Source organism: Ceratotherium simum, chromosome 15 (genome assembly GCF_057802395.1).
Source record: "Ceratotherium simum simum isolate JZ-2026a chromosome 15, ASM5780239v1, whole genome shotgun sequence".
NCBI classification, from domain to species: Eukaryota; Metazoa; Chordata; class Mammalia; order Perissodactyla; family Rhinocerotidae; genus Ceratotherium; species Ceratotherium simum.
This window is the reverse complement of record NC_141914.1, coordinates 44,759,636-44,785,147: the sequence shown is the minus strand read 5'-3', so window position 1 is coordinate 44,785,147 and position 25,512 is coordinate 44,759,636. Positions and strand designations below refer to the sequence as shown.

At 35.3% G+C, this 25,512-nt stretch overlaps 1 protein-coding gene across 5 annotated transcripts in view; it reads right to left on the bottom strand.

The window, feature by feature from the left end:
- Window positions 1–1,495: 1,495 nt before the first annotated feature.
- The window catches only part of TBL1XR1 (TBL1X/Y related 1), a 181,052-nt gene continuing 157,035 nt past the window's right edge, over window positions 1,496–25,512 (bottom strand). For 4 of the 5 annotated variants that reach the window (XM_087439994.1, XM_087439992.1, XM_087439997.1 and 1 more), the window contains 6 exons: window positions 15,792–15,913; window positions 15,578–15,652; window positions 12,205–12,332; window positions 11,465–11,630; window positions 7,679–7,780; window positions 1,496–6,337 (listed from right to left, as the gene is read on the bottom strand). In XM_087439994.1, the coding sequence (XP_087296120.1) occupies window positions 6,311–6,337; window positions 7,679–7,780; window positions 11,465–11,630; window positions 12,205–12,332; window positions 15,578–15,652; window positions 15,792–15,913 (620 nt within the window). In that variant the 3' untranslated portion in view covers window positions 1,496–6,310. Of the gene's footprint in view, window positions 6,338–6,959; window positions 7,016–7,678; window positions 7,781–11,464; window positions 11,631–12,204; window positions 12,333–15,577; window positions 15,653–15,791; window positions 15,914–25,512 lie in introns of all 5 variants that reach the window. The other variant, XM_087439996.1, reaches the window with a different exon arrangement.

The window sequence follows — 25,512 nt, the reverse complement described above, 5'->3', positions numbered from 1 at the left end:
AGATCTTAAAATGTGAATTGTTTGCACAATTGATCATACAAACCCAACAACCAAGAAACATTAATAATTGTCTTCTGTACTTTACTAAACACTTTGTGTTTAATATGTTTTAAATTATAAAGAAAGTACAAGGAACTCCTAAAAAATTTAATACAAAAATATTACAAGTTAGGACAAATAAGCATTGAGATATGACATTTGAGAAGAAACATGCAGAAAAAGTAGCACAGGGTTAACATTTCATTGTTGACAGAGAGCTTTGGTACAGCAGAGAAAAGCACCGTAAACTATTGTCCATAGTGTCTTTTCCTCCACTGCATTTTCCAGATGAATATACTGGGGAAACAGTAAACTTTAATTTGATCTGCTATGTATTATAAAAGAAATCTGATCTATTGTAAAGTATAAGAACTATGAAACTAAAAACCCATTCTATGAATACTCAAATTGATTTCAGTTTTATCTCAATCTTATATGGATTATAATCCTTAGCAGTCCAGCACTTTTTGAAAAAGAAATTATTAATCGATGCCATGCAATAAAAGTTAACCCTTTGAAAATGAAAGCCTGTCAGCAAGTTCTAGCAACTGCAGTAGCTTCTCATTTAATACAACATGACAAGGCTTGGCCTGTATGAGTTTCTGCTTAAGGACATAGAAGGAAAAGGCAGAAGACCTGGAGAATACAAGTTTTTAAATAACAAAAGAAAACAAAAAATATGCTGAATGATTCTTTAAAAAGTCTCTAAGTAACTCTTAAGAAGTTGGGATTAATTAAAACTGGAAGGTGCCTAGTATCTTTTTTCATAGATTATAAGGTTTGTTAGCAACATAAGCAACTAGCTAAGGAAGAAAATATTAAATTATAACAGGTTTATATGAAGAAAAAAATGTCATTAAGGAAGTTGAGCATCCTGCCCTAAAAATCTTCAACAACACATACACACACGTTTTGTGCTCAAATGTATGCTAATTATGAATCTGAGGTCTATTTTAGTTTGCTTATGTGAAACAATGTTCTTTAAATACAATATTGATTTTTCAAAATAATTCCAAAGTAATTGTTATTCCTTAGCTGATTAAATGCTCTATTATTCTTTAATAAAAATAGTAAATAATCCCTTCATTTAAAAAATCTTATCTCTGGCAAAAAGTAATAAAATAGTAAAATTTGTAATTTTATCTATGGGCTTATTTTAAACTATATATCTTGGAAAACAATCCTTTTATGAAAAACAGTGGTTTGGGTTCTGATGGCAGTTCTTATAATTGGTAACACCAGTATGGGAGAGAATAGACATGTTATATATGTTATGAAGGCTAACTCAGAGCAAAAAAGTTTATTCTACAATAGAACACCGGGGGAGTAAATGCAATTAAAATGTAAACAAGAAACTGTAAACAAGAAATAGCATCCCTCTCTCTTTACTTGACTAGTAAACAGTCTATACAAACTACATAGATATCAAAGGTTTTATATATGTACACAGCAAACATAATATCAAAATATATTTTATTCTGGACCTCTTTCAGATCTGATTCAAATTACAGTTGTCAAAGCAATACAATGCAAAGGGAAACTGCAACAACAACAACAACAACAAAAAAATGTGCCTAGAAAGGATAAAAGGGTCTTCGGGGACAAATCATTGTGATGTGGAACCAAAATACATCATAAGTGTAATTAACATGGTCCAGGACAGCATAGAACATCTATATCAGTCTTCCTTACACAATAATCATGAAAACTGAACAATAAAGTTCTTTAACATGTACAAAAAACTGTCATGGGCTGGTTTACACTTTTACAACAGTTTTAAAGTTAACTGGATAACTAAAGAAATGATGAAGACATTTTAATCCAGTGCTATAGGTAGGCTCACAGAATTAGACCCAAAGGATTTGTAAAAATCATAATTAGAACATTATAGCTACAATGTCAAAGTCAGGAAAGAAGAAAATTACTTCTGGATTTAGGGATTACAGAGCTACAAAATGCAGTCTGTGTGTTTTTGTTTTTAATGAGATGGATAAGTACATCAGACTAGATACAACATGCAGAATGTTTTCTTGAACTTATCCAGAAACTCCAAAGAAAACATGATGAAACAGCTTACTACAAAAAAAACAAAGAAGCCCTAATTATTCACCCTGCTTCAACACTGTCAACATAAAGGCAGAAATAAAGAATGCTATTAATACTTCAGAACTACTGATATAAGACATCAAATTTCTAAATCAGTGTATTAAAAAAGTGAACACTTCCTCTTTTTTCTCTTTTCTACATTTAACTAGAATCATGTTTTAAAAAAAACTGATATTGAATGACACTTCAGAGCTACTACCAGAAGGAGTAATTTATAACTTCCCAACCCTCCTTCCATCCCTGCTGATTCAGAAGGAAAAACAAAAAAACAAAACAAAAAAACCAATCAGGGTCTCTTGTAGATTTGCTGCTATTCCCCAAAATGTTGGCATTTGCTGCCATGCCACAATGTTGGTCCACTGAAATAGGATTTCTGTGGAAACTGTCAACAGTAATTCACCAAATGCAAGTACCATCCTTAGCATGTGAGAATAAATGCAGGTTCTACAGAAATGTACAACGTGCTTAAGAAAAAGAAAAGTGTTTTGAAAAGAGTAAATAGCACTGCATTTGAGATTTATTTTTCTGTTTATCTAGTAAAACTTAACATTTTTGCTCACATAAGGATGGTCATTTGTGATTCCTTTGAATAGCAAAAATGCATACTCTTCTTCAGGTCTCTACTTAATAATAGTTTACATTACTCTTTAACAAAATCATTCTACATAAACAGCTCCTTAAAAATAGTACTCTCTCATTAAACCTAATTTGACAGAAAGAAGTTTAAGGAAAAAAGGAGTGCTTTATAAGTTAAGTGAAAAAGTACAAATCTTTGGCCTTTCTCTTGACATTTTTATACGTCAAAAAGCAAAAAACCTTCATGTAATTCAATCTAATGATTACTTTTTGCACCATAATTGTTTTTTACACCACAAAAGGAGGCACTTTCAGTATCTGTAAAAGGTGTTTAATCCTAAAACATACTTACCTACGGAATAATTAGTTAAAACAGAATTCAATACACTCTAAGACCTATTAGGAAATTAAAAGTTAACACTTCTAAAAGTCATTTGAAAGTCAATCAATGATCAATGATCATTGATCAGTGATCAGTCAATCCTGATCAATGCTAGGAAATGGGTATTGGAACAAATATAAGAACTTATGAGATTTCTTACATGGAGGAGAAAGACAATACTCCTGTATGATGTTTAAGAGTGACAGCTGCTCTTTCTGTAGTCTACTTTAATCAGCGAGTATTCTATTCATTCAAGTTCTCCTTTCTATTTTTCCTCATGATAAGTTTCTTACAGTAGCTTATACAACAATGATATATAATGAATACCATAGAAAATCTACTGGAATCAGTTGATCTTCAGGAATAAGTTCTCAGAAAAAAGTAGAAGGAAAAATGAGCAAGAACCTCAAACACAGAACTTGACAGGCTGTGAAACTTGGTCTCTTACAATCATGTTACTGCTCAGATTAGAGGCAATCTTACTTTTGTCTACTGGAGCAGCATCGTGGCACATCAGCAGGCAATGATGTTGAGAACAGCAGCAAAAACGAACAACTGTATGCTCATAAAGAACCCATGCCTACAAAATGGATACCTTTCAGATCAAGTGTATACTTAAAAGACCCAAGACTTCAGGATAATAAAGCTCTGTATTTATAATCTTTTATACGTCCTACTGTGCCTATTATGCTTAAGTAAAATAGCTAAAGATTAAAAATAAAAAAGAAACAGAAAAGATGACAATACCATAAAAATGTAGCTGTCTATTTTGGCAGCTATATTGCAGAAGTTCTTGACTATCTTTTAATCAGCTGGGAAAAAAAGGTCAATAACTGTATGCAAATGAATAAATGTCCATATCAAAATACAAAAGTACTATCAATAATCACCTCTGACTTTCAGATTTAAATTCAGTGCAATTGACAAATGCATCGCTAAAGGAAAATGCAGCTTAAACATACTCAAAACATTTGTGTCTATTCCTGGGAGCACATTTAAAAATTATTGCACAGATTTTTTTATTTTTATTTATTTTTTTAAAACAACAACAGAGGTCAACCACAGATGTGGACCTCCAGCAATAAAAGCAGGATTTCAAGTGCCAGATACTCAGCATATTAGGTTTCCTACAGAAGTCACAGGGTAATAGTCCTAAATGTCTATAATGTGATCCAAAACCCTAAAAACAGCTGGCACAGAACCATCGTGAATGACTGCCTCTCTGGATGTAAATTTTAAAAAATATTATTACAGTATCATAGTCCCCACTAACAACAACTGGGGTACATAGAACAATGTATTATGAAATTAAGTGTATTTATTCTCTTTATCAATAGCAAATGCTATCCTACCTTAGTAAAACCAAGACTTGCTTCAATCGACACTGTTTTCTAAAAATAGCAAAACAACAAATGCTGAAAATCAAAGCTGCATTACTTGGGTTAAATCAGTTTCTACTTGAACTTAAAACATAGGTTAAAATTTTAGTAGTAAAGGCCTCAAAATAATTAGTGACGGAAATAGTGTTATAAATTTGCTGTTTGATAATAAGCGATTTCTTAATTAAAATCTTTAAGATATAAATTTGACAACTATTCTCTTCAAAACTGATACTTCTGGATTCTTAATCATGACAAACCCTGTTAATCATACATATAAACACAGCCCCATGCTATCATTTGCAAGTCTATATTTTAGCTTTTAGTTGCATGAGCGCAATAAGAGGTTTGATCCGACACCTACATTTTTAAGAAAATACTTGATATAATGAACAGAGTAAAAGACATGATATAGTAGTGATTACTGAAAAAAAAAAATAGCAGCTTAAATCTATCTATATTTGAAAAAATGTAGTCACAAGTACCACAAATGCAGAATCAGAGCAGCAGGGAGGTTAGTGCAATTATACTTTTTTTTAAAATTCGGAATCACTGCTATTTAAAAACATCTTGAAGCAAGTCTTTTGTTTTAAAGATCGTTTTTAAACTAAGGTAGCAAACATTTTGCCATGTAATGGCAGTGTTATATGCCGTTATCTTGCTTTGTATAAAGAAAAATAACATGAGAGATTTTTAATACTGGAGTTTGGTTACATTACATATTTAAGCTTCTACACAGAATGATGGACACTTTGAGAAGCTAATCCTTATCCAGAAACATTTTAATCTCTTAAAAAACAAAGCAAAGCAAACAAATAAACAAACAACAAAAAAATCCCAAACTTACTTTGCTCCTTTTCACAATAGTGCACATTTTAACCATAATTTAGTTATGGCTAGAAAACATCAGAAGATTTTTTTATGCATCTTCTCTATGGTATTAAAAAAAAATTTGTGCCCTTCTAGTCTTTAATTGGCAGAAATATGTCCCCAAAAAGAAACTACTGCATTTAAGTCACATCACCAAAAAAAAAAAAACAAAACAAAACAAAACAAAAATAAACCAACCAACCAACAAACAAAAACAGAGCATAATACCCTTTTACTGATGTGTCTTACAGATTGACATGACCAAAGTCATATGTTTTCATTTAATTTCCAATTCCCCATTCTACAACATGCACCAATTGAATATATGCTCTGGGAGCCATAAAATGTACCAAATATCTATCTCTTCAAAAGTATGCATTAAAATATTTTTAAGAATTTTTTTGTTTAAAAGGTGAAAAAAATATAAACAAGAAGCTGATTCACTCCCTTACTTCATGCATTCATAAACTAAACCAAAACAAAGTTTAAAAGCAAGAACAAACTACTGTTGCGAGTTTTTGTAAGTCCATTTTCTCTGTACATACAAACTGCTCAACTACCGAAGGGAAAAAAGAATATAATCCATGGTGTCTGCTGATTCAAAGGGGAGAAACAAGGCTGTCATTAGTATCCAAAAACTGGTACATGTATGGGCTGCTTTTAACACGCATATTTCTCTCTCTTCTGTTTTTCATATCCAAAACTTCTAAATGCTATTTTAGGGGCACAGCAGATTAGATTCCAGCACTTGGTGAACAGAATTCACAAGCTGTGACAAAACTCTGTCATCTTCAGGGTGCAATTTTGTTTATATACACTGTATGTATATATTTCTTTTAGATTTGGCTGCAGTGGACTGGCCATGGTTCAAGTGGGACTATAGCAGTACATGGGTCAGGGACAGTCATTTTGGCTATGTACACATTCATAGTCGGTCCATGGCTTCCAACTAGTAGCGCTATTTCCGAAGGTCTAATACACAAACCTGCAAGAAATATAAATAACCAGTGTGTTAAGAATTCCACTGTATCTTTTTATTTTAACTTTTCTATAGTACAGTTTGGAATCTATTTCTTATGTTCAAGTTCACAAAACTGGTAAAGCAATGGTAATCATGGCAATGGGCACTGAGCCAACAGAAATCAGATAAATCATCTAAGTAAACGGAGGGAACAACCACGGGCTAATACCACAGGGAAAGAATCATGGCTAAAATTTTGAAGATTCATTCTCTGTTAATTAAAAAGTAGAAAAAAATATGCTCAAAATAGACCATTTCCTATCTCTTGGACCTTAACGAAAGACACTACAGATTCTATTAGGCTATAGCTTCAGTAAACAGCTAATGACTATACCCTTTCCATCTTCCCTTTGCTTCCACAGCTTCAGAAGCCATAACTAATATTTCTGTAAAGAGTTGGCCAGCCTCATCCTGAAAGTCTCTCAGTACCACCCATTCCTCAGTGTAGGCCTCAACTGCCTCTACTCCCCCTTCCCTGGGCCACCAAGACTCTTCTGCAGGGAAGAGAAGACAGAAATAGGCATTAAAAATTAAAATCTCTCTGAGTGGTATTCTGCTATACTTAATTTCACTAATGAAGACTTACATTAAAAATAACTGTCCATTTCTTGATTATGAAGACACTCATCTGGCAAAAAGAGACTAAATTATGTTTATATTATTTGAATGAAATGAATATGAAAAGTATATAGCCTTTAGTGAAAAAGATCAATACCATATCATAAAATTTATTTTGAAAAGAGCACTTTTATAGGGGCCAGCCCCGTGGGCGAGTGGTTAAAGTTCTGCACACTCTGCTCTGACGACCTAGGTTCGTGGATTTGGATCCTGGGAGCAGACCTACACCACTTGTCAAGCCATGCTGTGGCAGCGACCCACATACAAAACAGAGGAAGACAGGCACAGATGTTAGCCCAGGGCCAATCTTCCTCAGCAAAAAGAGGAGGATTAACAGGGGCCGGCCCAGTGGCGTAGCAGTTAAGTGTGCATGCTCTGCTTCAGCGGCCTGGGGTTCGCAGGTTTGGATCCCAGGCGTGCATCAATGCACCACTTGTCAAGTCACGCTACGGTGGCATCCCATGTAGGGCAGAGGAAGATGGGCACAGATGTCAGATCGGGGCCAATCTTCCTTGGCAAGAAAGGGGAGGACTGGCAACGGATGTTAGCTCAGGGCTGATCTTCCTCACCAAAAAAACCCCAAAAAACCACTTTTGTAGTCACTACCACAATAAGCCACATTTCTTCACTATGCTAATTACACACACACACACACACACCCCTTTGGAAACACTTCATTATACTTACTGAACCATCTGATGCACTGGCTCCAACTTTGTCTCCTGCTGCATTCCAGCAAACTTCAAAAATTCCACCTGTTCCCCTATAGCTGTGAACTAGAGCACCTGTCTAAAAAAATGAAGAACAGAATCCTAAAAATGATAACATCTATTATTATAAGTCCATATATTGAGGTAAAAACATTATATGGCCTTATTTATAGCAATCAGAGGTAGGAGTTAGCTTCAAATCAAAAATAAATACAAGTTCTAAAATACTAGAAATGTGATATGATGACCCTTTTATAAAAAGGTAACACTAGCCTGCTCTTCACAGATTCACACACACATTGGGCTGCTCCACTATTGATAACCATTCTTAGCTAGGGTTATCTTTGGCCTCTTTGACTCAGTTAACAATGGCTAGAAGTAAACATTCAATGACTTGAAATAAATTGTTGCTGCTGTTGTTGAAGGATGCATGAATTTGGCCACCATCGTAGAGAAACAAAATAAAGTTGGATTTTCTTGGCAAAACATTCTAAAGTGGAAGTACAATAAACTAGTAAAGACAATTCCAGTGTAAGTCTGTCGGTTACTCTATATTTACTGAGTAGCCCCTAAGCTAGGGGGGTTTTAAAAGAAGCTAAAGGAATATATGTACATTATTCTTGAAAGATGTTATAAGTTTAAAAAAAAAAAAAGAGGCCAGCCCAGTGGCATAGTGGTTGAGTTTACATGCTCCGCTTCAGCGGCCTGGGATTTGTGGGTTTGGATCCTGGGCGCGGACCTACATACCGCTCATCAAGCCATGCTGTGGCAGCGCCCCGCATACAAAATAGAGGAAGACTGGCACAGCTGTTAGCTCAGGTACAATCTTGCTCAAGCAAAAAGAGGAAGATTGGCAACAGATGTTAGCTTAGAGCCAGTCTTCCTCAAAAAAAAAAGTACAATGAAGAACACTAACGATTTCATCATGAATTTAGCTGAATCATAAGTATAACAAAATTATTTCATTCCTTCAGCAATGGAAACCAAAATCATTCAGCTACCACTAAATAATTAAAGCTCAGTACAAAAATGTATTCTCCTACAAAGCCAGTCACTAAACAGGGCAAAGGTCAAAGGTTCTGCTGTGAAAAATTGGAAAACAATGAAAAACACGCTTCTGGTGTTCTGCTGCGACAAACCATAAAAGTATCTCTTAGCTTCATGGTGAGCTAAAAGGTCAAACTGGAGGTAATAGATCTACCTAAAAACAACATGGCAGCAGACACGTACCTTGTAAATACCTCCCCAGACAGCCAACCCTAAGTTAATCACTAAGCTGCAAGACTGTTTCCCTTGCTTTCCTCTTCCAAGTCACTCTAGTACTACTGCAGAAACCATAGATGCACTGCTACAGCTGACCACATCAGAAAGGCTCAACTGTTTTTCCCTACCTAAAATTTCTCCCAATTTAAGAGATTAATGAAAAAATGTGAGTATAGTCAGTGTTGAGTATCTACCGTTATGAGACAAAGGAGTGGCACCAACAAAATCTAAAATCTGCTGATATCTTGAAAGTAAAATCTGTAGGACAGTGAACTATGGGGTTTAAAAAAACCCAAAACTTTCTTTCAAAAGCACCTACCAATTTCTAAGCTTGAATTAGGCTATAATCGCACCACAACAGCATGGTTACCAAGTCAGAGCTATGACAGGAACAATGGCCAATGGATCACCAGGATCTACTCAAATCTGTACGTATGCTTAGAACAGACTTCAACAATTTACCTGTCAAATGCCTAGGTGACGTATCACCCAAGTCATGAAAGAAACAACTAGATGTATAGACAACAAAAGGTAATGATTTTCTCCCGCACTAAAAACTCACTAGGTGCACTTTACTACTTAAAATGATATTTTTGATACACAACAGTGTATCAAACAAAACAGCAAGGATAGTTGCTCAAATGCCCTTAAAAGCCTAGCATTTATCTTCCATTAGAACTCTAGAGTTCTATACTCAAATTTCATTTAAACTGATTGTCTCACAATGGAGTAAATGAATGACTGAAAATGTATACAAGAGGCAGATTATCTACAGATTATATCTAAAAGTCCTCTGCTATTCAATCACAACAGCAAGATTAACTTGAAAGGAAAGCCAAGGGGAAATATAAACTATTAGAACTAATAAGAGAGCTCAGCAAGGTTAATGGATTCAATATCAATATGCCAAAATTACCATGTTCCAAACACAAGCAACAACCAGTAAGTAAAAGGAATATTTTTTAAAAAGATGCCATTCATGGTAACAATAAAATCCATAAGGCAGGGCCGGCCCTGTGGCTTGGTGGTTAAGTGCGCGCGCTGCGATGCTGGTGGCCCGGGTTCGGATCCCGGGTGCGCATCGAGGCACCACTTCTCCGTTCATCCTGGGGCCGAGTCTCACATGCAGCAACTAGAAGGATGTGCAGCTACAACATACAACTACCCACTGGGGCTTTGGGGGGAAAAAATGAAATAAATAAAATCTTTCAAAATCCATAAGGCACCATGGAATAAATTAAGAAGATCTTCATAAAGGAATTATAAAACTACACTGAAAGAAAAAAAAAGATTTAATGAGGGAGACTTACAAAGTTACAGTTATAAAACCTATGCTAATGATGCAGGTATATTCAATATTTTATCAACGGAATACAAGAGAATCTATAAATAAACCACACAAGAACTTATGAAAGAAGTGGCATCATGAAACAGTAAAGGGACAATAAATGGTGCTGAGACAACTGACTAGCCATATAGAAAGATAAAAATTAGATCCCTACCCCACACCATATATAAAAAAATCAATTTCAAAGGAGTTAAAAATATAAACGAAAAAATAAAAGATGGAGTACAAAATGAAAGAATCATGCTTTTATTCACACACAAAAAACGAAGGAAGAATGAAAGAGAAACTAATAAAAATAGTCACCTCTAGGGGATTAAGAAGAAAATGAGAGCAAGACTTCTCAGTGTATGCCTTTTTATAGTGTTTTGGGGGGACCATTTGAAAGTATAACTTCATCAAACATAATACTTGAAAGTGATGATTTATGCAAAATAGTCTGACCAACTATAATGGTCAGCTACAAAAGAGAAATAGCCCAAAGTAACTTATTATGTGTGTACTATAACCAGCAAAGATCTGATCACTGGGTGGGTTGAGTCAAGTGACTGTTATTAAAGAAACAGCACATGGAGCATAAAAACTAAAACACTAAGAAAATTTAAAAAATTAAAGCAACAGGCTGTTTTCTCCACTTTTAGGAAAGGATCTCTACAGCACTGTCCCTAAAAATGCAGTATAGTTTTAAAGTTTGTTTCTGATAAATCATTGTGTTTAGCCATAAAATCTTGTCTGTTAGTACATTTTTTTTTACTGCTCGATATACCTCCCTCAAAGACAATTCTTTTAGAAATTATAGATATATATATATATTTATATATATATAATTTATATAGATAAATTCATAAAGAAATTATATAATTTATCTAAGTAAATGCATCTTAAACTCACATTTTCTGTCTGCAAAACTACTGGAAAAAAATAAAACAAAGAATCTAAATTTTTTTCTAAATTCTGGTCTACATTATGAAAATATCTTCATTCGGTTTCAATCTTTATTTAGCTGTAAACACCAAAAAAAGTACTCACTTAAAAACTAAGAATTGAATTAATGCCACAAAAGGAATGACAACCAAATAGGAAAAGAATATTGGTATAGGCAAATGCTTCTTACTAAACATAACAATACTTGGCTATTAAAGAACTCAGACATACCTGTGTGTTCCAGATGTGCACACATTTGTCAAAAGAACCACTTGCCAGATACCTGCCATCAGGACTGAAAGCTACACTGTACACAGGCTCTTGGTGTTTTGTCAAAGTATGGATGCAAATTCCTCGGTCTACATCCCATAATCTGACAGTAGAATCAAAGGATGCGCTGACAAGGGAGGAAAAAAAGATTTTATAAGTAGTGAAATACTCTCAGCCCCACCCCCAACCTACAATATTCAGCCATTCCTAATAGCTAGTTACAAATGCCTTATGAGAAGCAGGTGGGCTGTGAAGAAGAAAGTGTTCTGGAAACAAAGCTATACTGGAGAAAAGGCATCTTAAGGGCATCTCCAAGTCCCAGAATTAAAAAACATAAATGAGCTAATTCACTGTACTCCTTTGCTTTTTAAATAATTCCTTTATAGTGATCCATGGTTTTGAACACTGTATTGACTATATTTTTAACCTTTTTTTAAATGCTGAATAAACTTTATTGCACTATGCTTCAATTACTTGAGTTTTACACAATATGGATATCATCAGGAAATATATGATATCTCTAGATATAAAAATCCACTATGACCTGAAATAATAATAAAATTCTGTATTTAAAAGTTCCCATTAAAAAAAATATTCCTTGAAGGACACATTCCCATTTCAAGGACTGTCCTAATTTCTGTCATATTAGAAGTTTTATTTGTAGAAGACTCATAAAAGGAAGAGTAAAACAGAAATATTACCTTGCTAACATAAGATTGGCATTTGGATTATTTGTCCCTGGCCCTGTTGGACTCCATTTGATAGTATAAATTTCTTTATTATGTGCTTGCAAATCATGGACACAATTGTCTTGTTTCATACTCCATATCTATGCAAAAAAGAAAAATGCATAGAATTATTTTTCCATACAAAGGGTACATTTAAAATACTATCTTCCCAGTCCAAAATATAAGTGGTGTAACCAGAACAATGATCATAGAGATCAAAGTAACATTTGCAAAGAAATTAAAATGCCATAGAATATATTTAATATTTTTCTCTTTTAAAAATGATAAATTAGCGTTAAATTTTTTCCAAATATTCCCTATTGTGAGGCTTCAGGATTGAATTAACTGTAGTTCTAAGATTACTTTTAACAGCTTCAGATGGTACAAACTTCAACATTCAATAAATTCTTTGAATAATGATCCTAAAATGTTTAAGGCATTAGGTTTTTATGCTGTTCCTTAAACAAAAGATCTACGTTATAAATCCCTCTTAGAATTTAGAATCTGGAATTACTTTGCAATGGAGAAGGGAAAATAGATAAGCAACTTACAAACAACATGAATCACATATGACACCAAAGCACAGGCAACCAAAGCAAAAAAAAAAAAAAAAAAAAAAAAAAGCCAAGTGGGACTACATAAAATTAAAAAGCTTCTGCATAGCAAAGGAAATAATTAATAAGTAAAAAGGCAACCTATGGAACAGGAGAAAATATTTGCAAACTGTATATCCAACAAGGGGTTAATTCCCAAAATATATAAGGAACACCTACAACTCAACAGCAAAAAACCTAATAAACTCAATTTAAAAATGCGCAAAGGACTGGAGTAGACATTTCTCTAAAGAAGATACACAAATGGCCAACAGGTATATGAAAAGATCTTTAATGTCACTAAGCATCAGGGAAATGCAAATCAAAACTACAATGAGCTATCACTTCACACCTGTCAGGATGGCTATGATAAAAAAAAAGACAAGAAATGTTCTCGAGGATGTAGACACATTGAAACCCTTGTACACTGCTGGTGGGAATGCAAAATGGTGCAGCCACTATGAAAAACAGTATGGAAGTTCCTCAAAAAATTAAAAATAGAAATACCATATTATTTAGTAATCCCACTTCTGGGTATTTATCCAAAAAAATTAAAGTCAGGATCTTCAGAAGGTATCCGCACTCTTGTTTGCTGCACCATTATTCACAAAAGCCAAGATATGGAAAAAAACCTAAGTATCCATTGACGAATGAATAAAGAAAATGTGGTATACACATACAATGGAATATTATTCAGCCTTAAAAAAGAAGGAAGTCCTGCAATATGTGACAACATAGATCAATCTTAAAGACAAACACTGCATGATTCCATTTATAGGAAGTATCTAAAAGAGTCAAACTCACAGAAACAAAGAAAAGAATGGTGGTTGCCAGGGGCTGGGGGGAGAGGTAGGCGCTAATCAAACAAACAAGTATAAACTTTCAGTTCATAGATCCCCTGTACAACACCGTGCCTATAAATAACAATACTGTATTGTACACTTAAAATTCTGTTAAAAGAGTAGATCAATGTTATGTGTTACCATAACAAAATAAAAATTTTTTAAATGATTCATATAGAACAAACCATGAAAATAAAGCAATAATTAAAGTTAAAATGGTGAGTAGAGAATAAGCCTTTCTTGAGTTGAAAACATGCCTATATAGAGATTAAAAACTCATATTGTTTTTGAGCAAAATTAAGTGAAATCTACACAGAGAGTATGTCTGGCAAAATCATTAAATAAAGACGTAGGGGAAAATTTTGTCAAACACAAACACACACCAAACCCAACTGCCGACAGAAACAAAATTTCACTGGGCTGCACTCTCTTTCCACTTGGCTCACTCCTTCTCAGTTTCCTTTTGGAAGCTCATTCCTCTTGAGCTGGTAATTGTTGGAGCTTAAGACTTTTTTTTGTGTTTCCCTCTTTTCTTACTCTATACTTTCTACCTACACAGTTTCGTCCGTGCCCACGGCTTTGAAGGACCACCCATCTGCTGTGAAATTTCCAAATTTTTATGTCAAGCTTAGAGTTCTTCTCTGAGCACCAGACCCACCTAGCACATCCCCGTGCATGACTCAAAGGCACTGTTCAAACTTGACATGATCTTCTCCCTCACCTGGCCTTTCTTGTTCTCAGAATATGGCTCCACTACATATCATCCAACCATCTAGTTTCTGCTTTAAAATTCTATGACCTTTTATTGTTCTTAGGACAATGAAAAGCTCTCTCATGCTTTCCACTTCAAACCTATCCAGCTGTAACTCAATCCAAAACACTAACCTCTCTAGCCACTGGCCTTCTTTCACTTCCTCCTATGTGCCACTCTGTTCCAGAAAAAATTTTTGCATTTTATGAGTGTAATGCATGTGCATGCAAAGTAAACTCAGAGACAAAAGCATTAAGAAAAGCATTTTTACCAGCAATGTTTGCAAGGGAGCTCTGGCTTGACAAAAGCTGTCCATCTACCTAAACACACAGCAGGTACTTAAGGAAAATAACCACCAGGTTATCAAGATTACATTTAGTCCCTTCATGGGAGAAGGAAAGGAAGTTCTGCCTCATGATTATCCTATCTACAAGGGTCATCACATCATCACTGCAAAGTCAAGGATAAAATCATTTGCAGTGAAGTTAGCAGGCTGAAGGAAAGGGCTCAAAGCTTCATGTATTTTGGAGATGAGTACTACATTGTTCTTTATATTGAACTCCTTTTTTCTCTGTGTTATGTGATGTGCATAGGCACAAGGTATTAGTTTTGTTTTTAGTCATGCAACAATAAAAACACAAGCTCATGTTAAGATGTGGATGTCGGCATGTCAACCAGGCTCACTCACCGACCAAGCGATTCTCTGCTATGTATCAGTTTCCCAGCAAGGGTGATAAACATTTACGCCACAGCAAAACCAAGTTAACACAATTCATAGAATTTCAGTCAAATCTACGAATGCTACAAAGACCTTCGTTACTTATTAGTCAAATCTTTACACGTACAAATAAACTTTAATTGCACCAATATGACTTTCTAACAGTAAACACAATTTATAACAGCACATTTCTTAGTATGATAATTCCCATCATACAGCCATCCTTTTTAATAGAATTCATTTGCTATATTCAAACATTTGAAATGCTTCACAAAAGAAAATATAAAACACAATGGATAACTATTAAAAAATAGAGTGAGTCCTCACCCAGGTTTAAGCATTCAATGATCTGTAAGAGAAACATTCTAAACAATCTTAAAATGGCCAGAGCAGCCACATTGTGTGGTACCTCCATTCCATTTCTCCCCACTATCCAAATTACCTTCAAAGTCATGTCATCAGAACAGGAGGCCAGGAGATTGCCAGTTGGGTCCCATTTGATAGCATTTACTTCATTCTAAAAATAACAGTAAATATTCACATTTTCATTTTATAGACTGGGTTACTCTTTGGATATTAAACATACATACTTCAAAACCACTATGAAACATTATTTATCATAATCACTTTAAAGGGGGAGAAAAAAGGTTTCTCACCGTGTGTCCCTGGAATGTTTTAATAGGTCTGTCTTGTCCTAATTTACAGACATGAATGCACATATCTGTACTACAGGAAGCAAAGGTGTTGTTGCTCTGCCAATCAACATCCAATGCTGGTGCTGAAAAGGAAAAAAGGCTAGGTTTGCACTCATTCCACATGTACTGATACCGAGGAGCTTTAGTTTTAAACCATGGTTAGACATTAAGCATGTTAATAGGAACTTAAACATTTCACTTTATACTTTTTAAGACACTAATAGAATTTTTTAAAACTATGGTATCTAAATATCACAAATATTAATAAATTTCAGTTTAGTTGTCTCTATGTGAGAACAGCCAGTAGAAAGTACGCCGGCCTGGTAATCAGATTAGAGTTTTGGAACTTGCCCTGTAAATTACTAGCACTGGATTCTTGGTTTCTCATTCATAAAATGATAAAATTAAACATGATGCTATACTTCCTTTTATTTCTAAAATCCTGTGAGTGTTCAATGGACAAGAAGCCTTGGTTCTGCCACTCCCAGCTAGTCGACCTTAAGCAAGTCACTTAACCTCTCAAGCTATTTTCTTTATCTAAAAAATGGGGATAAAACCTTTAAGCTTAGTACACAAGGATAATGTGAAAATCAAGTGAGATGATGTGTATGGAAAGTACTTTAAAAATTATAGGCTGGACAAATGCTACACTGAATAAGTATCATTCCCATTATCTACTCAACTGATAAATGGAATATTGCATATAACACACAAATACATTTTCTTCTACGTGATTCTCATCAAATCTCTCTTAAAATCTACATCATTGAATTGAAAATCTCAGAGGCCCAAAAGCTGGCTGGCATTTACTACTTATTTTAGCTATGATATGATTAAAGATTCTATCTTTCATTTTCCCCTGCTGCAAGGTACAAAGGCTCTCTATAATTAGCAATGCAGATTAAGGTAACGATAGCAAGTAACTGGGTTAAGCAATAGGAGCATACCAAAAACACTGCATTTAGAGCAGGGGTGTACACACTATGGCCCATTAGCCAAGAATAGCTTTTACATTTCAACTGGCTGGGGAGGGGGAAAAAATCAAAAGATGACATGTGATCAAAAGAAGACCTGTGAATGTGAAAATCATATGAAATTCAAATTTTAGTGTCCGTATATAAAGTTTCATTAAAACCCAGCCAAGCTCATCAGGTTACACACTATCTACGGCTGCTTTTGCGCTACAAGGGCGGACCTGGCCAGCTGCAAGAGAGATTCTGTGGCTGCTGAAAAAGTTACTTTATGACCCTTTATAGAACAGGTTTACCATTTAGAGCAAAAACTTAGAGACAAGGAAAAAAAAAACAGGAAGGTTAAAGTTAAGCTGTATATCCTCATTATTAGAGATACAAAACATACAATGAAAGAGGTCAGAACTGGTGTCTATGGGAAGGAAAAAACAAAACCACTCCCTCATTGTGTATATCTAAGTATAACAGTAACTGGCTATGTTGAAACTAAACATATAAATAGGTGTTTTGAGCACTGATAGACTGATAAGTCAAAGAATATGTCATGTACAAGAGCTTACACCTAAGGAAAGGAACAGCAAAAAGAGAAAAAGGAAGAATTAAAGCATTTATGACTCAATAAGGAAAATTTAATCAGGATTTTCAGAATTATAACAAGACATTTAAAAAAAAACAAAGGACAACAGGCAACAGTGAAACTGATTTCATTAACTGGCTAAGGACAAATCAGGTAAAAAACTAAAATCTAGAGTATAGTTCAAGGAAGCTAATGGTAGTAATATGATTAGACATTATAGAAGGACTAGCTTTGGGTATATTTCTACAATGAAAAACTGAGAATCAGGACACTACCTGGATTGAGTCACTAAAGGAAAGTAATACAAGATGGAAAAAGAAATATTTAATAGAAACTTACTATGGAAGGGGTATGGAATTTGATACTATATATAATATCATATTTAATCCTGTCCCCAAGTAGCCTTATGAAAAATACAGTGGTATATAAAAATATTAACATAAATTAATCTTTTATACAAAAATTTCAAATTATGAGACTTCCCATCAGATTAAAAAAAATAACCAAGACTCACATAACTTGAGTTGGTAAGTGGAGTGAACTGCAGGCTGTATTTCTAGTACCGTCATGAGCCAGCACTACTTTAGGCAGTTTCTGGTCTCCTGCCCTCGCACACACTCTTTACCTGTGCTGTGTGTCCAACTCCCAGCTTCTGAGTGCTTTAGTGCTAAGTACTCCTAGTGGCGAACTTCTCAGAGAACTGCCCTGCTCTATTGCTGTCTATGTCCCTCCACAAGTGATGAGCACCCAATGGCTGGTGGTATGTAGTTGCGGGGGAGGGAAGAAAGAGGGAGATTCAAAAACCTAGCCCCCTTGGCTCAAGATGAGAAAAACTCTGAGGTGTAATCAACACCCTAGAGCCCTGTCTAGATCAGGCCGAGGCTGAGCATTCTTCACCAGAAATCACTCCCTTGCTTGGCTCCTTCCTTCTTTCCCATTCTGCTTCCCACAATTCCTCACTTGTTTTTCCTGGGAGGGTTTCCTTAACAAATCACTTCACTCAAATGCTTGGTTCAAGGTCTGCTTCTGGGAGAATCCAACTAAAATTAGCCAGTAAACAAAAATACAAGCCAACTCTGATCAGCACCGTGTGTAAACTCTGCTGCTGTTTTGTGTGTATCACAACTTCTTAGAGCAACACAGATGACGGTCCCGTTCGTCTGTCAGCTTGCCCACAGGTCCATTCCTTACCACTCTCTGCCCTGCTATGCTCTGGACCCAGGGGGCTAACTCTTGCAAATTACAGATCCCAGGCTCCTGTGCCTACTGGTTTTCAGATGGGTTTGTACGGCGGAAGACACTGTCAAGAACCCAAGGTCAGGAGAAAGAGAAGACAGGCAAATTTGCTCTCATCACTCTCCTTCAGCCTGGCTCTGACTGCTCCGCGGCGCCTGTTCTTGCCAGGCAGCCTCTCCTCTAAGGTTCCAGTTCTCACTGGGCACTTGGATCCTGCCTTCTCCTCCACAGTTAGGTTTTCTGCAGTTGCTACACTCTGGGTTATCTCATATTTCTCTGTTTTTCACTCTTCTAACACCTCTGTGACTATTTCCTTGTATTAAATTCCCTTTCTTGGGTTACCTGGTGTAGATTCTGTTTTTTGCCTGGAATCTGACTCAGTAACTACTACACTTTCATTTTGACCTTGAATATTATTACTTAAGATCTCATAACAAAATTAGGATATTATAATCAATTTCAACAAAATGTTTCTTTGGTAAATAATTTGTTCTAGTGTTAAGAAGTGGAAAACAAAGGCCTAAAAAAATCTAATTAATTTAGAAGACAACTAAAGGTATAATAAAATACTATAAAGAAAGCCAAGTATCTGTTATGATGTACCAGGGTGTTAATTTGGTACAGTTAATTTGCTGTCTGCAAAATATTAGATAGGAGGCTGAGAAAATAAGAAGTAGCATTCAAACAGATACACCATTAGGTTCAGAACAAAACAAAAACAAACTATGTAACCAGGTAAAGATAACTGGGGAAGGTGGAGAAAGCTGCCACAGAAGTTGTGTAATTCATGCTTCTGTGATATGCCTGCTCATAAGATACAATGGTCATAGATTGGTGTAATCTAAGAACACATACCTCCTTACTTTTTATTTATTTCTAAAATAAAATGAGTCTAGGTAATACAAGTTCTTTAGTATAGAAATACATCTCTAACATAGAATGTATTTTTATGTAGATGGTATGTGAGAGGTGTGCACTATTACTGGTTTCATTTTATACACGATAAAAGAGGCTAAGAAAAGTTAATTAATTTGTCCAGAGTTACATAATCTTCTAAAATCTTTGAGCTAAGATTCAAATTTCTATGTCTTCCAGTTCTGATTTATTTTTGTTAACCTGTGCATCCTTCATAATTTAAGAAGGTAATAAACAAACCTATGAGGGAAGAGGAGAAAGGCATTTATGTCTCATTTGGTTTTTTTTTTTTTTTACACAGCTTTATTGAGATATAATTCACATACCACAAAATTCACCTATATTTGAAGTGTACAATTAAATGGTCTTTGGTATATTACATTATTAATTTTTAAATATTGTGCTCATATATAAAATAAAATTTGTCATCTTATTAAGTGTACAATTCAGTGGTATTAATTATATTCACAATGTTGTGCAACCATGACCACTATTTCCAAAACTTTTTCATCACCCCAAACAGAAACTCTATAACCATTAAGCAACAACTCCCCATTCCCCACTCCCAGCCCCTGATAACCTCTAATCTTTACTTTTTGTCTCTATGAAATCACCTGTTTTAGACATTTAATTTAAGTAGAATCATACTATTTGTCCTTTTGAGTCTGGTTTATTTTACTTAGCATAATAATGTGTACAAGGTTCATTGATGTTATAGCATGTATCAGAACTTGTATACACAGACTACAATTTTGTTTATCCATTCATCTGTTTTGATAGACACTGGGTTGTTTCCACCTTTTGGCTATTGTGAATAATGCTGAAATGAACACCAACGTACAAGAACCTGTTCAAGTCCCTGCTTTCAATTCTTTTGGATATATACCTAGGGGCTGAATTGCTGGGTCATATGGTAATTCTATGTTTAGGTTTTTGAGGAACTGTCATACTGTTTTCTACAGCAACTGTATTATTTTACATACCTACCAGCAAAGTATAAGGATCCTAATTTCTCAATATCCTCATGAACATTGTTATTTGTTATAGCCATTCTAACGGTTATAAAATGGCAACTCATTGTAACTCATCTAAAATCATGATTATGCTTTATGTAAGAGTGTATATGGGAGAAAATATGGTACAGGAATTAAAATACAGTAATTTAAAGAGTATGGTAGACTTCCACTTCTGGTCAAGATGGAGTAATTGGGGTCAAATTTACCTCCTGCCCAAAACAACCAAAAAAAACTTACAAAACCTATGAAGTAGCACTTCAGGACACTGAACATCAAGCAACAAAGGACAGTGGTTCCTGAGTGAACGGAAAACAACCAACAGTGTGCCCTTATAAGTGCCCAGGTTACAGCCTGGAAAAAAACGTCCAGGTCTTGGCACAGGGAAAAGGAATCCCTTTAGGCAGAAATCACTGACATTCCTGAGCTGAAGAGACAAAGCTGAGAATCTGGGGAGACCAAGGCAGCTGGAATTCACAGGACAAAGTACTGGAAAGGAGAGAGCTGCACAGGCAGAGAATTCTGAAGATCTGCAGTGGGTCCTACTCACATATTCAGCCAAGTACTAAGGAGCACAGGTGTGTGAAGATATCAGCTGAGATCTGGGAAAGAAACACTCAAAAGGATTAGAAGAAACAATGCCTAATAATCAAGGCTGGGAATAATGCCTATATCCACCAGTCAGACTAGAAAACCTCATGATTTATGGAACTCTGGTTGTAGTATACTTAAGGTTCTTCCTTCAGTACTGACAAATAATTAGCCCTACACTGAGCACTGATTCATCACTGCCATTTCACAAATCTTATAAGGAAAAGCCAAAAGGATCAAACCATTTCCAAGTAACTTAACTCTGTCCCAGAACAAAGTTCACAAATATTTATAAGAATAAAAAATATCCATGATATCAAAAACATAAAAGGAGGGAGGAGGGTAGTTAAAGAGTACAGCTTTCAGACAGAGGTCAAACTAAAGTGACCATCAATTCTGTAAAGAAGAAGTAAGGAACAGAGAAGGACTACTAAAACACTGAGGGAAAAAAAAAAAAAAAAGTTAAAAAATGGCAGTAAGTACATACTTATCAATAGCTACTTTAAACGTCAATGGACTAAATGCTCCAATTAAAAGGCATAGGGTGGCTGACTGGATAAAAAAACAAGACCCATATATATGCTGCATACAAGAGACACACTTCAGACCTAGAGACACTCACAAACTGCAAGTGAAGGGATGGAAAAAGATACTCCACGCAAATGGCAATGAAAAGAAAGCTGGGGTAGCAGTACTCATATCAGACAAAATAGACTTTAAAACAAAAACTGTAAAACGAGACAAAGAAGGGCATTACATAATGATCAAGGGAACAATCCAACAAGAGGATATAACACTTGTAAATATCTACGCACCCAATGTAGGTGCACCTAAATATATAAAGCAATTATTAACAGACATAAAAACAGAAATAGACAGTAACACAATAATAGTAGGGGACTTTAACACTCCACTTACACCAATGGATAGATCATCCAAACAGAAGATCAATAAGGAAACATTGGCCTTAAACGACACACTAGAACAGATGGACCTAGTAGATATATACAGAGCATTCCATCCAAAAACCGAAGAATACACGTTCTTTTCAAATGCACATGGAACGTTCTCCAGGATTGATCACATATTAGGCCACAAAACAAGTCTCCATAAATTTAAGAAGATTGAAATAATACCAAGCATCTTTTCTGACCACAAAGGTATGAAACTAGAAATCAACTATAGGAAGAAAATCAGAAAAGCCACAAATACATGGAGATTAAACAAAATGCTACTGAACAACGACTGGGTTAATGAAGAAATCAAAGAAGAAATCAAAAAATACCTGGAGACAAATGAAAATGAAAATACGACATGCCAGAATTTATGGGATACAGCAAAAGCAGTTCTAAGAGGGAAGTTTATAGCAATACAGGCCTATCTCAACAAACAAGAAAAATCTCAAATAAACAATCTAACAATGCACCTAAAGGAAATGGAAAAAGAACAAACAAAGCCCAAAATCAGTAGAAGAAGGGAAATAATAAAAATCAGAGCAGAAATAAATGAAATAGAGACCAAAAAAACAATAGAAAAAATTAATAAAACCAAGAGCTGGTTCTTTGAAAAGATCAACAAAATAGACAAACCTTTAGCTAGACTCACCAAGAAAAAAGAGAGAAGGCACAAATAAGTAAAATCAGAAATGAAAGAGGAGTGGTTACAACAGACACCTCAGAAACACAAAAGATTATAAGAGAATACGATGAAAAACTATATGCCAACCAATTAGACAATCTGGAAGAAATGGATAAATTCTTAGAATCATACAACCTTCCAAAACTGGATCAAGAAGAAGTAGAGAATTTGAATAGACCAATCACCAGTAAGGAGATCGAAACAGTAATCAAAAACCTCCCCAAAAATAAAAGTCCAGGACCAGACGGCTTCCCTGGTGAATTCTACCAAACATTCAAAGAAGACTTAATACCTATCCTTCTCAAACTCTTCCAAAAAATTGAGGAGGGGGGGAAGCTCCCTAACTCATTCTACGAAGCTGACATTACCCTGATACCAAAACCAGACAAGGACAACACAAAAAAAGAAAATTACAGGCCAATATCACTGATGAACATTGATGCGAAAATCCTCAACAAAATACTAGCAAATCGCATACAACAATACGTTAAAAAGATTATACACCATGATCAGGTGGGATTTATTCCAGGTATGCAGGGATGGTTTAACATTCGCAAATCAATCAACGTAATACACCACATTAATAAAATGAAGAGCAAAAATCACATGATCATCTCAATAGATGCAGAGAAAGCATTTGACAAGATCCAGCATCCATTTATGATAAAAACTCTGAATAAAATGGGTATAGAAGGAAAGTACCTCAACATAATAAAGACCATATATGAGAAACCCACAGCTAATATCATCCTCAATGGTGAAAAACTGAAAGCTATCCCTCTAAGAACAGGAACCAGACAAGGATGCCCACTGTCACCACTCCTATTTAACATAGTACTGGAAGTCCTAGCCAGAGCAATCAGGCAAGAGAAAGAAATAAAAGGGATCCAAATTGGAAAGGAAGAAGTGAAACTGTCACTATTTGCAGATGACATGATTTTATATATAGAAAACCCTAAAGAATCCACCAGAAAACTTTTAGAAGTAATAAACGAATATGGGAAAGTTGCAGGACACAAAATCAACATACAAAAATCAGTTGCATTTCTGTACACTAACAACGAAGTAGCAGAAAGAGAAATTAAGAATACCATCCCATTTACAATTGCAACAAAAAGAATAAAATACCTAGGAATAAACTTAACCAAAGAGGTGAAAGATCTGTACACGAAAACTATAAAACATTTCTGAAAGAAATTGAAGAAGACACAAAGAAATGGAAAGATATTCCATGCTCTTGGATTGGAAGAATTAACATAGTTAAGATGTCCATACTTCCTAAAGCCATCTATAGATTCAATGCAATCCCTATCAAAGTTCCAACAACATTTTTCACAGAAATAGAACAAAGAATCCTAAAATTCATATGGAACAACAAAAGACCCGAATAGCTAAAGGAATCCTGAGAAAAAAGAACAAAGCTGGAGGTATCACACTCCCTGATTTCAAAATATACTACAAAGCTATAGTAACCAAAACAGCATGGTACTGGCACAAAAACAGACACACAGATCAATGGAATAGAATCGAAAGCCCAGAAATAAACCCACACATCTATGGACAGCTAATCTTTGACAAAGGAGCCAAGAACATACAATGGGGAAAAGAAAGTCTCTTCAACAAATGGTGTTGGGAAAACTGGATAGCCATATGCAAAAAAATGAAAGTAGACTCTTACCTTACACCATACACAAAAATTAACTCGAAATGGATTAAAGACTTGAATGTAAGACCTGAAACTGTGAAAGTTCTAGAAGAAAACATAGGCAGTACGCTCTTCGACATCAGTCTTAGCAACATCTTTTCAAACACCACATCTGACCGGGCAAGAGAAACAATAGAAAAAATAAACAAATGGGACTACATCAAACTAAAAAGCTTCTGCACAGCAAAGGAAACCATCAACAAAACGAAAAGACAACCTAACAATTGGGAGAAGATATTTGCAAACCATACATCTGATAAGGGCTTAATCTCCAAAATATATAAAGAACTCATGCATCTCAACAACAAAATCGACCAACCCAATTAAAAAATGCGCAAAAAACCTGAACAGACATTTCTCCAAAGAAGATATACAGATGGCCAACAGACACATGAAAAGATGTTCAAAATCACTAACTATCAGGAAATGCAAATCAAAACTACAATGAGATATCACCTCACGCCCGTCAGAATGGCTATAATTAACAAGACAGGAAACAACATGTGTTGGAGAGGTTGTGGAGAGAAGGGAACTCTCATACACTGCTGGTGGGAGTGCAAACTGGTGCAGCCACTATGGAAAACAGTATGGAGATTCCTCAAAAAATCAACGATAGAACTACCATATGATCCAGCTATTCCACTGTTGGGTATTTATCCAAAGAACTTGAAAACACCAATTTGCAAAGGTACATGCACCCCTGTGTTCATTGCAGCCTTATTCACGATAGCCAAGACTTGGAAGCAACCTAAGTGCCCATCAAGGGACGAATGGATAAAGAAGCTGTGGTATATATACACAATGGAATACTACTCAGCCATAAGAAACGATGAAATCCAGCCATTTGTGACAACATGGATGGACATTGAGGGCATGATGCAAAGTGAAATAAGTCAGAGGGAGAAGGTCAAATACCGTATGATTTCCTTCATTAAGTAGTAGATAATAACAACAATAAACAAACACATAGGGACAGAGATTGGATTGGTGGTTACCAGAGGGGAAGGGGGGAGGGAGGAGGGTGAAAGGGATAATT